Source organism: Pleurodeles waltl, chromosome 10 (assembly GCF_031143425.1).
Source record: "Pleurodeles waltl isolate 20211129_DDA chromosome 10, aPleWal1.hap1.20221129, whole genome shotgun sequence".
NCBI lineage: Eukaryota > Metazoa > Chordata > Amphibia > Caudata > Salamandridae > Pleurodeles > Pleurodeles waltl.
Genome location: NC_090449.1, coordinates 149925756 through 149939394, shown reverse-complemented (window position 1 = coordinate 149939394; position 13639 = coordinate 149925756). Strand labels below are relative to the sequence as shown.

Genomic DNA, 13639 nt, shown 5'->3' with positions numbered 1-13639 from the left:
ATCTCTTCCTTTTGGTGGCCATTTTTCTTCTTTGGCCATATTTCATTCTGTTGCTCAGAGCGGTAGTCTCTAGTACGTACGTTTGCTTTGACCTTACACACCCCTGCCGGTCCACTGTTCAGATCCCATTCTGGGACTCCACGTCGCCTTACTTTTTAGTTTTGTTTTTCGTTCAGCGGCTCTTTTCTGTCTGCTAGACTACTCATTGCCATAATCTTGTCCTTTTATGGTTGGCGTTGTCTCCTGTGACGGTTTCCCGCCTGGTGTTGACCTTGTTTCATAATCCACAAGGTTTCTGTTGTTCCTATAGGCAGGTTGTTCGGCCAACTTCTTTTGGGTTTTAGTCCGTTAGCATTCATTTTCCTGCTTACCAGGCTTTTTCCTTTCTAGAGGGGTTAGAATCTCCCCCCCCCCTCTTTTCTTTTGTTACAGAGTTGCTGTTTATTTCCTTTCTTTCTATATTTCCATGTACTATGTATCTATATATGTATGTCTAAATAAATATATTAGGTTCTACATCTACGTGTTTGTATCATCTAGGTGCGTGTCCACCTAGACTATCTATGTAATACCTTTGTACGAACACCTTAAGGTTACATCTATATGTGTAGAGAACGGTGTTTCGGCATGTCTCTATTCCTATCTCTACGTTTGGGTGTTCCTTTCCAATTGTCTCGGTGATTCTTGCAGTGAACTTGCACCTTGGTCTTGGGCCCTTTTACCAGTACAGCTTCTACCTTAGTACATGTTTATTTAGTACATGTTTATTTTCCTATTGAATGTTGTCTACGATTCCTTTTTTTGGTGCCATATGCTCTACTCGCCATGGCATTCCATGTCTTTTTGTAATGTTTTGTGGTTTTCCACTATTCTTCTGGTGGGGCAATTGTTCTTTCTCACCTTTGTTTATAATTGTGCCAATCTACTCCGCCCTCAGTTAGATCAGTTACTTATTTGTAAGGATTGGATGGGATGTGTTCGCAAACCCACCTCCTGGTTTTATATTGCTTTGGTATCTGTTCTGAGGTAAGGAATCTGCTGCTAGTCGTCTCTATCAGATGAAGATGTTACTTACATACTGTAACGCCTTATCTGGTAGAGAGACAGATTAGCCGCAGGTTCCTTACTGACCCACCCTTCCTCCCCGTTCTGTGAACTACTTTATTTTACCTCACTATCCCTTGCTTGGTCTCATCCTACCAAGCATTTCCATTCAGTGGCAGATTATGGTCTGAGAAGAAACTGACGTCAGCACTTTGGAGGAGGGATTATATGGACTCCGTCGATGTCCTATCTGGTGGCATTGCAGGGTGATCACTACCGACACTCAGAGGTACTGCTGAAATTCTTTTTTTCTTTTTTTTCTAGATCCAGTCTGGCTCTTGGGGAGAATTCTAAGGTGAGGAATCTGTGGGGAGTGGGATCTATCAGATCATTTTTTAATACTGAAGTGGTAGTTGGCTTACGCTTAGCAGAAATTCTCTGCTCTTCCTCAATGCTAGCACTTCTTTTAAAACAAGCATGCCCCTCAGAGAATTCTAAGGTAAGGAATCTGCAGCTTGTCCGTGTCTATACCAGAGAAATGACTTGTCACTAACCAGGCATGGTTGGATACTGGGGGAATGATCTTTAGTAAAGCAGCAGCATCCATTTGAAGCAGGTTATTGCTGCAGCCAGTCTGGGGATACTGCCTTGCTTCCCTCATTTTTTTCCTTTAAAAAAGATTTATAAAACTGATTTTCTAAACGTGGTCAGAGTAAATTTTTATAATGAAATAGATTTATTTCTTTAACGAAAATGAAAATATGTGATACAACATTCAAATGAGCAATTAAAATTGTTCGTTCTTGAGCAACATTTTTGGTATACTTGCACTGGAAAAAATGCTCTTGGATCCTGCTCACAGGCAGGGACTATTCAGTGTTCGAGTATTAATGAAGATCTTGCTTAGTGAAGTGAAATCCATTTTTAACTTGGACTTACAATAGCATTACACAGCAGAATTGAGGACTGGCGATGTTAGTATGTCACCGTCTTGGTTATGTCCAAATACAGCTTAAGGTGTTAAAAATAACTGTTGTAAAGAGCATTTTATTTGAGTGAACTGGTACATACAGTTTTTGCCTGCCTCCCTCTTTCTGTTAGGGGGTTTCATTGGGATCAAGCTGCACATGAAAATCTACACCACTACAATGACCAGTCAGTCGTTTACCCTTTTAGTTTCTTTCTTCTAGAAGATTTTCCCTAGTTATTATGTGAGGACTGAAAATGGCTAACATATGTTGTATATTAGTGTTAAATCAGGTGTTGCTGCCACTCCTCCGTCATCTGCAACTAAGCTAAGCTGTATGGATTGTAGACTGATCCTTTATGACAAAGCCATTTAACTTTTGCTAACATAATTTGTAATGATACCTGGATACTACCACTCTGTGATCAGTCACCATTTTCAGGATATTTGTACCTTCATTTCTTGCAGAATTAAATTTGCATTTCCAACATGCAGTAGCACTACACTGTTTATATGGTTACAGGGATTGTGCAATTTCCTTTGCTTCACTGACCCTATTTTGAAGAAAAAAAGAAATAACACTAACCAGTGTTTCTGATAACTGCTCCTTTCCCCCCCATCTACACTACACATACATTGATCCATGTACCCTTGCTGGGAAATCTTGTTAATTAAAAGTGAGCTTTGTATGTAGTACTCCAGTATTGCGGCCTTCTGCCTTTTAGTTGTTTACATAAAGCAGCCTATTCCTGTGCTTGACAACACCTGCACCTACACAGCGATGGGAGAGTTGCAAGCCTCCAGACAAATGTAAGTCATACTCACGGGCAGGACGTAGAACACCTAATTCTTTATAATGAATGGTTTGCAGGATCCCTGCCTGGTAATCGAAAACCTACATCTCTTAATGTAGCCATGGTCATTGTAGAATTTTATATTGTATCATATGACCGCTACCGATTATCTTCCTTTGTGTGCATACTTTATAATAGGACTAATACAATTACAGGGATTTTCAATGCAATCTTTGTTTATCTAATTTCAGACTTTTTTGACACTGTCCTTGCAAGACATGGCAAGCAGAGTACAGTTGTCAGGTGCCCAGGAAGCTGAAAAGTATGTCCTTCACATGGTAAGAACATTTTATAATTTGGACAAAAGTTGGTCAACCATTTGTACTACATTTTATGAGACGTACAAGTAATTTTGCAACATCTTTGTTAAATTGACATACTTGAAAGAATAATTCCTTCGGCATTATATATGTGACATGCTTAAAAAATAACTTTCATGATTTTTCAAGAGATAAAACACAAACCGAAGGCACCTTAGTTGTTATTTGTGACCTTACATGATGCATTTTACACACACCTTTCTTTTCTCAAAAGTGTACATTCCGCCCTCAAAGTTTGGTCATTTAAAAAAAATATAAAGCGCTTTATTGGGTTGCATTTTTAAAATCTTTTTTTTTTTTATTTATTTGTTTTTTTCCCTCTGGTGCAGAATATTTTCCTGGCCCAGATATTTTCTGGGTAACATTTTAAATGGTGTGATCATTGAAGGTTTCCTTTTCTTACAACACCTGGAGGGATGCATTGTAGGGCTATTCTTTACAAATGCCTCTCTGCCTAACTATTTGACTGCATTAAAACTGCTTAGACCATAACCACTGACCTCGGTTAACTGTGGAAAAAAGTCTTATGCTTCTTTAAAACTTCCAGTCCATACAGGTTAAGACTTTGTAGTCCTTCTCCGTTCCACTTTGTGTAGGGAAAAGTACTTGTTTGTAGGACTAGTTCTCCTCCAGGGGGAGTTTTAATTAGTCATAAGCTCAATAGTCACTTTTTCAAACATAAACAAAAACACTTTATCAAGAAAAGTACATTCTTCTTGGAAACCTAGAGCCTTTCCAATAAGAGTAAACGAGTTACTTCTCCAATATTAGGGAATGTTCCAGTTTCTGAAATGTATAAAGCAATCACACCTGCTGTTGTCGAGTAAGTGATATATGTAACTGTAACAAAGAGATCTCTCAATCTGCTTCTGAGGGGCTTCAGAATATCATTTGATAGGAAAAGCTGGATTAAGAAACATGTCTTCGCAATGAGTGAGTGCTTGTGTTAAACAAAAAGGCATATAAAGTTTTACAGAATTTCATGAAATGTATAAAAAGATTGAGATTTCTTATGCTCTGGGATAAACTTAGCCCCCTTTCTTTCAAAATATGACACACAAAACAGTTGCAATGAAAATATGTATATAATTCCTTCTGGAAGACCGAAAATCAGAGCTTAAAGTGATAATAGTTCAAGGAAGCCAAATGTGTCCTGAGAACATGAATGCATCATGTAGCAACAGGAATGCTCAGAAAACGTTTGTTAGCCATGTCTGGCTTTTATTTATACAAACAAGCTGACAAGGTTCTGTAGTGAATAAGTGTTGAAACAGATAAAGCTGAGTAAGTGGAGGTCTTCACATTAGAAGATCTCACTGTTCTAGACTTGATCCTTGTCCTACAGGAGGCTAGTAACAGTGCATTACAGCTTACTAGTGGCATACACATTTCTCCAGGTCTGCCCACCTAGTGAAGTTATAGGCACCTTTCAGAGGAGAATGGCCCATGCAACTAGGGCTGTTTGCAAGTTAAATCCACTTAAGTTTTGTTACAAGTGATATCTCCGAAGGTAGGAGACTTCCACATATTCTTCACCACTGATAAGACAATAGACCAGTCCGTTTTGGGAACCAGTTTATAAGGACCCCCTCTCTTGCAATTCTTCAAAATTGCAAGAAATTGGTAGCTTTCACAAAGTCTGTTTAATTTTTATTTAAAGTAGCATTTTCTGCTTTTTGTGACTTGTAAAGTGGGCAAGTTGTATTACCAACACCACTTCTTTTGTTTAAATTAAGGGCTAGTGTTTAAAACCAGTTCTAAACTTGAGCATTTGAAATGCTAACACTGCATTTTTTGAGGCATGTAGTTTTCAGCGTGGTGTATATTTGAATTGGGCATACTACTACATACATTTTTAAGGTGATGCAGAGAAAGTATATTTTGTATGTGGCAACGGAATTACTAATTTAAAATTCTGCTGTTCCACCTACCACCAACAGACTTTACCAAAAAATGTTCAACAAATGTACAGGAATGGATCTGCACAATGTGTGTTTGTGCTGCTTGGGCTCCTGTCACAACTCTTAAGTGTGTTCTCTTATCAGGAACAGGATGCAAAGCTCTGTTTTGGCAAACATGAAGAGGTTTCAGTCCTGTTCTTACTCCAAGTAAAGGGCCAGGTTGCAGTCCCAACATTAAAGCATTTCCCCTCAAAGTCTACTTCCTGTTCAAAGTCTTCTGGTAAGTCTAAGTCTAAACTTTAAAACAAATAGACTAGGCAGGATTCAACTTGATCCCGCCACACTAAAAGTTTAGCGACGGAGGCAGTGTGGCAAGATAGAGCTCGCACTCCACCAGTGTCCCCAGATTCCGACCAGCCACACAATTGTTCCCTCCTTCTTGGCTATTGTTGCCTTTCAGTAATGCTTTTACTGATTACCTTTTAGCATCTTGGTCCAAGCAATGCTCATGACCTTTGGTCAGACGACCTGTGGCTAGTCGACAGACCTGGCTCCATCTAACCTGGACTTCTAAACAAATAATCCTATACTGGAAAGACTAAATATAGTTCAGGTATCTTAGGGCAATTTCGTTCTACCTTGATGCTTTCTGAAAGCAAATGTTTTCTTCAACTAGTTTAGCCTTCTCAACCATTAACACATTTTGACTCCCGAGAACACACACCAGTGCATTGTGAGATATAACCAGCAAGATCTTGCCGGCCTTCCCCAAAGACCTCTGGCCCTCTTAAGCCCAAACTATACTTGGTGGTGTGGGTGCTGCGAAGATTGTGCTTTGAGCCAGCGTGAACACTATTGATGGCATAGGTACAGCTATTGGCACCGTGTCTTACTCAGGCCACAGACCTGGATGAGGTCACCTGGTTTTTCAGGGACATGCAAGCGTCATTAATGGACATGCTCTTTAATGGTTCCACACTATTCTATGAAAAGGCTGATTCGGCACTGTAGCACTTTAAAGCTAGGTCTTTGGGGCTGTTCTCGCCAGCTAATAAGTTTTCACAGCAAAGAAGGAGGTTTAGGTGCTGGCTTACAGCCTTCCCAACCTGTATTACAGCAGCCTTCCCAACTCGTATGACACCATATGTCCTTGCTCTTTCTAGGTTGAGGAGGTGGCAATAGCCAAAACTGTTCACTCCAGGAGGGGAAGCAATCGTACAATTCTTCCTTTTCTGCTACTGTGGCTGGCAATGTGCATTACTTTCCCTGCCGAAGCCTGTCGAAAAGAAGACAGGCCTTCCATGGCTGGAAAAGCACTACATCAGACAGGTGGGTCTTACAAATTGTTCAAAGGGGCCATACCCTGCCTTTCAGTCCCACACAACTTTCTCTGACAGCAGAGCGACTTTCACAGAAGCAGTCTACAATTCTGATGTAGGAAGTCATTCTTATGTTGTCCATAGGTGTTGTGGAGCGGATGCCAGATTATGAGGGTTGAGGGACTATGTGGCAAGGGTGCTGTGTGCCCTACTTCCTCATTTCAAAAGACGGATGCCTTACAACCATCTCTGCTCTCTGCCTGCAAAACTCCATTTAGAGGGCGGACAAGTTCACAATGCACACTTTAGGTTAGGTCCTTTCAGCTCCGGACACAAGAGTCTGGATGTCGTCACTGAGTTTGCAGTACTCCTATTTCCGTATACTCATACGGCAGTTCAACTGGCATTATCTGCCGTTCAAGGTGGGCCAAGAACACTTATGTTACCCTGCTCCTCTTCAGCCTTGCTCCATGAAGATGATGGCTATAGTTGCAGCCGTTCTTCAGATGTTGGGGAATCATGCATTTCCAAACTTGGCATCCTCCTGCTTAATGTAGGCTTGGTTCAGTCAATCCTACAGACAACAATTGAACTCTAGACATCATAGGGTTTTTCCCCTCAATGAGCTGAAATTCTACCTGTGCCTCACACAGATTATTGCACTCATTCAGGCTGTTCCAGTCACTGTTGTGCTCAAGTCCTTTTTACTGCTGCAGCGAGTCCAGGATATCCTGGATATAAATCCCATGGTTTGGTCTTGATCCGGGGCCTTGGCAAGGACGGCTCTAAGGTTTTTTTGGAGTCCTAGCCTCATGCATCCTTCATTGCCCTGAATGCCGGATGAATTGCCGGGCCTAGCAGTCAGGTTTTAGTGGGCCCGGCATCAGCACACTTTACCAAGATCTTCAGACGGGAACATGGCGGTCAGCTAGTTGCGCTGACCGCAAGTTCCCGCCCTCCGACTGTCCGCTCACCGACGGCTCTCCTACATTCTCCAGCTGCTCCGTGCGGCTCCACGCTGCGCTTGAAAGCGCCCGTGCTGGATGGGCACCCCATGGCAAGGAGACTCCACCAGGTGGGCTGTGACAGCGCTGCTCCTTCCTCTGTCGTCTTCCTCACGTTGGCTTCAGGCAGCCTGGCGGATCCGCCGGAATAGAGGGGTGGGGGCCAGCCTGTAATACCAGAACGGCTGGAGCAGAGTCATCACAGGCTGTCCTCCGGCATTTTCCCGGCTGGAACAGGAGCTGGGTGGAAGGCTGCCCTTAGAGCCCACACAGTAGAAGAAGCATCTACCCCGTTGGACCTACTGCAGAGTTTAGTCACTCAAATATGACAAACTATGCTCGGGGGGACTTTACACGATCACAGGAGGCGGAGGTTGTGTACGGAGCAGCATAACTCACACGGACACTTTACTTCAATCCATATTGCGAGAGATGAGACAAGTTCGCTATATCCGAGTCTAATCAAGCTAAAATTCAAGGAGTCTGCAACAGTCTTGATGCAAAACTTACCAATTTGACGGAGAGATTAGGTACTATGTAATCGACTAATGGTGTGCTACAGACTGAGGTGGAGGTTAATAGGCATGAACTTCAAGCTTTCAAACAAAACGAGAAAGACCTGAGAGAAAGTAGAATACTTGGAGAACCATTGCAGGCGGAATAATCTTAGATTTTTTAATATTCCGGAGGGAATGGATGGAGACAGTATTTAAACGCTTTAATATAGCCCTAATTAAAGAACATATCCCCACTGTAGCCGCCATTGACCTGGACCTGGAAATACATAGTGCACCGGGCCCCTCTCTGGAGGTATCCCAATAGGGACAAACCCAGGAAGGTTTTGGTTAATTCTGCCTCATACCGAGTGAAGGAGCAGATTGTTACAGAGGCTGTCAAAGTACAGGCCTTTAAGCATGACGGTTGGTCTTTCTCAGTAAGGTCCGACATGCCCAGGGCGATGCAAAATCAACGATGGGAGCTGGAGAAGTACATGCAGGAGCTTAAAACCTTAGGTGCCACTCCACAACAGGTTTCCGGCCTGAGGGTAAAGTGGGGTAATAAAATGTACAACATGAGAGATCCTCAAGAAGTCATGGCACTAATTGAACAGATAAAAAGGTGAGTTAGCAGGCTTCGGCGGCGGGGCTCATGGGTAGGATGATCCACCCATTATGGTTTATAGGAGGGTTCCCCAGTGGAGGTCAAGGGGAGGGTAGTTTTGGGGTGTCACCTAGTAATATTTGGTTAAATTCTCACTGGTTGGGGAGCAGATGGGAGAGAGAAAAAAAAAAAGTCCTCACACCTTAATATAATTTCTGATGGATACAACTACCTGTGGATTCCTCACCTTATAAATTCGTCCTTGCGCCAGCATCCAACGGAAAGGCTTCTTCCTAGCTGTCCACGTCGACGAGGACGTCATAATGGCACGGCTCCACGTGACTCCGTCTGACGTCACCGTGCCAATAAGAGGTCCTTGTTGGCGTGCTGACGTCAGTTTTCCTTTTTTCTGTGCCTTCGACGCCAACGGTTTTTCTTCCTGGCTCGTTGATTACTGTTGCGTTTTTGGTGGTTACAATGTCTCCTCCAAAGAAGTCCGGTTTTAAGCCATGTAGAGGATGTGGAGGTCGGATGTCAGTGACCGATCCACATTCGGATTGTATTTGGTGCCTTAGTTCTGAGCATGATGTTAAGGGATGTTCGTTGTGCCAAGTATGAACCCTAAGGCTCTAAAGGAGCGAGAGGCGAAGCTTTTTCTGGTGAAAGCAAAGAAGAAGGGCCATAAGAGGGATTCCTCCCATGCTTCACCAAAGAAGAATAAGAAGCGGCATCATCATGATTCACGGCGCCGTCATGACTTTCGGCGCCGGTCTGAGCGGAGCCGATCGAGGTCGAGGTCTCCGCCTTCTCGACGCCAAAAGACATGGGAGATGAGCCCTACTGTGACGCCTCAGCCCAGGAGTCCAGAGTTATCTCCGGCGCTGTCGGTCTTTGAGGTTACTCATCATAGTCCTCAGTTTTCGTCGGCGTCGCAGGAGCCTGATGTGCAGCAGTCATCTACTCTGCAATATCCTGTTTTCCCGGCTCCAGGGGCGGATCCGGCTGCATTTTTTAATGTAATGTATGCCGTTTTCCAGTCCATGGCTCCTGCTGGTGCACCGGCGGGTCCCACGGGGCCATTGGCACTTGATTTGGGCTCTCCGGCGCCGTATAAAGCGGCTCCATTCATGCCTTTTTGTCCTGCTGAGGGTGTCGGATCGGCGCCGAGGATATCTCCTCGTGGGAGATCCCCATCTGTGACGGTGGCTCCACCATCGCGTCATCCGACACCATCGCCGCAATATTCGACGTCGATGATGTCTCCTTCCAGGCCGGCTCCATCGCCTTCCTGCCAGCCGACTCCGCGGAGGTCATCGTTTAAGTCCGTGCCGGCGCTGGGTGATGCTAAGAGTCACCCATCTCTTCCTGTGCCTTTCCGGGATTCGAAGTCTTCGGCGTCGATGGATTCAGTATCGACGCCGACTTTGGAAACACACCTTCGGTCTCGTAGAAAGGCTTTACGACTTCTGGAAGAGTACAGGCTGTTGGAGGAAGGTGAAATTGATCCTTCTGATGAGTACCAAAGACTGGCCACTGCAAGCGGCCTGGATACTTCCCCGGAGTGGGACATTGCATCTCCGGGGGAGTTTACAGTGGAGGCCGCATCCTTCCATACGGTTGTTAGGAAGGCAGCAGAGTTTCTGGACTTGCCATTGTCTGTGGCTGAGGTGAAAACTAACCTGCTCACTGAGGTGTTGCACCCTTCTGCGTCCAGCGCTGATCCTTTGCTGCCCTTCAATGAGGCTTTGACTGAGCCTATATTGGATTTGTGGAGGAGAGGAAGCCAGTTACAACTCCTGCAGTGAACAGGGCAGTAGCGAGGAGGCATAGGCGGCGCACCAGGAGATCCGGTTTTCCTGTCACGTCATCCGACTCCTGAAAGTTTAGTAGTCCAGGTGTCTTGCTCCGCGAAGTCTGCTCCTGGAACATTCCCTGGAGTTCCAACTGATAGGGAGTCCAAGAGGATGGAGCAGTCTTCGAAGAAGATCTTTTCATCCTGTAGCATGGCGCCCGAGGCTACTAATTCTACCTGTGTGCTGAGCAGGTATGTCCACGCCCTTATGGACTCCGCTAAGGAAATGGCCAAAGATTTGCCGCAGGAGGTACAAAGGTCCTTTGGGTCTTATTTTACGGATGCGCAGGCGGCTGCACAGAAGATTATACAGTCTGGCCTGGACACGTCTGATTCGGAAGCCAGGGCCATGGGGACATCTGTGGCTACTAGGAGGCACGCCTGGTTAAGGTCCTCTGGATTTTCCTCGGAAGTTCAATCTACCTTGTTAGATCTGCCATTCGATGGTGAAAAGCTGTTTGGAGAGAAGGCGGACAGTCGGTCAACAGCTAAGTCTTTGGGCTTACAGACTGCTACTGCTACATCTTATAGACCTTTTCGCAGGATCAGGGGGTTTGCACGTGGTTCCACCTATCGGAGGTCCCAATATGTGGCCCAGCAACCTGCCAATCCGCCCTATCGTGCCTTTAGAGGGCGGTGTAGGGGTAGAGCTAGAGGGCCAGTCCAGCAGCCTTCTTCTTCATCCTCCTCCTCCGGTGGACAACAGCAGAAGCAGCCCTAGTTTTCCCCACTTTATCATTCATACTTCTCCTGTAGGGGGAAGGTTGAGTCATTTTCTCCGCAAGTGGGAGTCGTGGGAGTCGATTACAACGGACTCGTTGGTGTTAAGAATTGTGGGAAAAGGTTATGCTCTCCCCTTTCAGGAGTCCCCTCCTCCCTTTCCCCCCCGTCCCTCATTTTGTTCAGAAGACCATCTTCTGTTGTTACAACAGGAGGTTCTGACCATGTTGTCAAAGGGCGCAATAGAGTTGGTGCAGGAAAGGGGTCAGGGGTGTTATTCAAGATATTTCCTGATTCCCAAAGCGGACGGTCGTCTAAGACCGATCCTGGACTTGAGGATTTTGAATTTGTTCCTCAAACAGGAGAAATTCAAAATGCTGACCCTAGTGCAGGTACTATTGGCGTTGAACGAAGGAGACTGGATGGTGTCTGTCGACTTGCAGGATGCACACTTTCATATTCCGATAATCAAGTCGCACAGGAAGTATCTCCGGTTTGTGGTCGGGACGCAACACTACCAGTTTGCGGCCCTTCCGTTTGGACTTAATTCAGCACCTCGAGTTTTTACGAAGGTGATGGCAGTGGTTGCAGCACCTCGAGTTTTTACGAAGGTGATGGCAGTGGTTGCAGCACATCTCAGAAGGAGGGGAGTAGCTGTTTTTCCCCACCTGGACGATTGGTTGATCAAAGCCAAGTCCCCAGAGCTTGTGTTGTCTCACCTGCGAATGACAACCCAGTTGTTGTTCGATCTGGGTTTTTCAGTAAATGTACCCAAATCTCACCTGGAGCCCTCTCAACGCCTCCTGTTCATAGGGGCAGTACTGGACACAACATTGTTTTGGGCCTACCCCCCGCCTCAGCGGGTTCGGGACATTCAGGCGCTGATTCCAATGTTTCAAAATCCAGTCCTCAAGGTCTTACGCCTGCTAGGTCTGTTTGTTTCTTGCATTCTGTTGGTCACTCACGCATGCTGGCATATGAGGGCTCTTCAGTGGTGCCTCCGCAGGCAGTGGTTCCAGCACAAAGGAGATCTCCGGGATTCGATAAGGATCTCCAGGGACACTGCAGCGGATCTTCATTGGTGGACTGCAACCTTTCCCAAGGAAAACCGTTTTCACTACCACTGCCTGTAGCCACAGTAATATCGGATGCTTCCACTCTAGGGTGGGGAGCTCATCTGGGGGACCTGGAGATCAAGGGTTGTTGGTCTCCAGTGGAACAGATGTTGCACATCAATCTGTTGGAGTTGCGGGCGATACGTTTGGCGCTCAAGGCCTTCCTCCCTTCCCTTCGCGGTCGGTCGGTTCAGGTCCTGACGGACAACACTACCGCAATGTGGTATATAAACAAGCAGGGAGGAGTAGGGTCGTACCTTCTCTGCAGAGAGGCTCTGCGACTCTGGTCCTGGGCTCAGGACCATCAGATTTGCTTAATAGTGAATCATTTGGCCGGAGCTCTGAATGTACGTGCGGACGGTCTCAGTCGTCACTTCTCAGTAGATCACGAGTGGCGTCTCCATCCGGACCTGGTCCTCTACATCTTCGGGATGTGGGGTACGCCTCAGGTGGATCTATTCGCCACTCTGGAGAACGCGCACTGTCTGTTGTTCTGCAGCCAGTATCCGTTGCAAGGAGCGTTGGGGGATGCGTTTCAGATGTCCTGGAGCGGCCAGTTGCTTTACGCGTTTCCCCCCCATACCCTTGATTCCTCGGGTTCTGAGGAAGGTTCGTCAAGACCGGGCCCAAGTCATCTTGGTGGCACCCGACTGGCCGAGAAGGGTATGGTACACAGACCTACTTCAACTCTCTGTGCCCTCCGCTCAGTCTCCCATTCAGGGCAGACCTCCTCTCACAGTCGCAGATTCTACACCCCCACCTCCAGAGCCTGCACCTTCATGCCTGGAGATTGAACGGGGCAACCTGAGTTCCTTTTCTCTCCCACCGGATGTAATGGATGTTATTTTATCGTCCAGGCGACACTCCACTAAATCCATTCATGCTGGTAGGTGGGCAAAATTTGTGGTTTGGTGCGGAGAGAATCAAAAAGATCCCTTAAAGGCCCACCTTTCAGATGTTCTTTTGTTTGCTCTTGAATAAGCAAAGAAAGGCTGCGCTGTAGCTACAGTTAAAGGCTATTTGCCGGCTCTGTCAGCTTTTCTTTGCCTTCCGGACCAGCCTTCTTTATTTAAATCTCAGATTGTAAATAGGTTCATTAAGGGTTTAGTTAATAGGTTTCCTCCCACGCCCTTTCACGTGCCTCAGTGGGACTTGAATCTGGTACTGACATTTCTAATGGGTTCACCTTTCGAGCCTATGTATTCATGCCCGTTAAGATACTTAGTCCTAAAGACTGTTTTCTTGATTGCGATTACTTCTGCTAGAAGGGTTGGGGAACTTCAAGCCCTTCCTGTTAAACCTCCATTTACCATGTTTTTCCCTGATAAAGTGGTGTTGAAAACCAGGGCGGCTTTTCTGCCAAAAGTTGTCACTCTTTTTCACATGGGTCAGACTATTATCCTTCCCTCGTTCTACCCTCCTGCCCACCCCTCTGAGGATGA

At 45.8% G+C, this 13639-nt stretch overlaps 1 protein-coding gene across 1 annotated transcript in view; it reads left to right on the top strand.

Annotated features, from left to right (window-relative positions):
* Nucleotides 1-13639, top strand: part of COPS3 (COP9 signalosome subunit 3) — a 146011-nt gene that overhangs the window by 99050 nt on the left and 33322 nt on the right. Inside the window, exon 9 of the mRNA XM_069210061.1 lies at nucleotides 3057-3143. Within this exon, the coding sequence (XP_069066162.1) occupies nucleotides 3057-3143 (87 nt within the window). The remainder of the gene's footprint in view (nucleotides 1-3056; nucleotides 3144-13639) is intronic.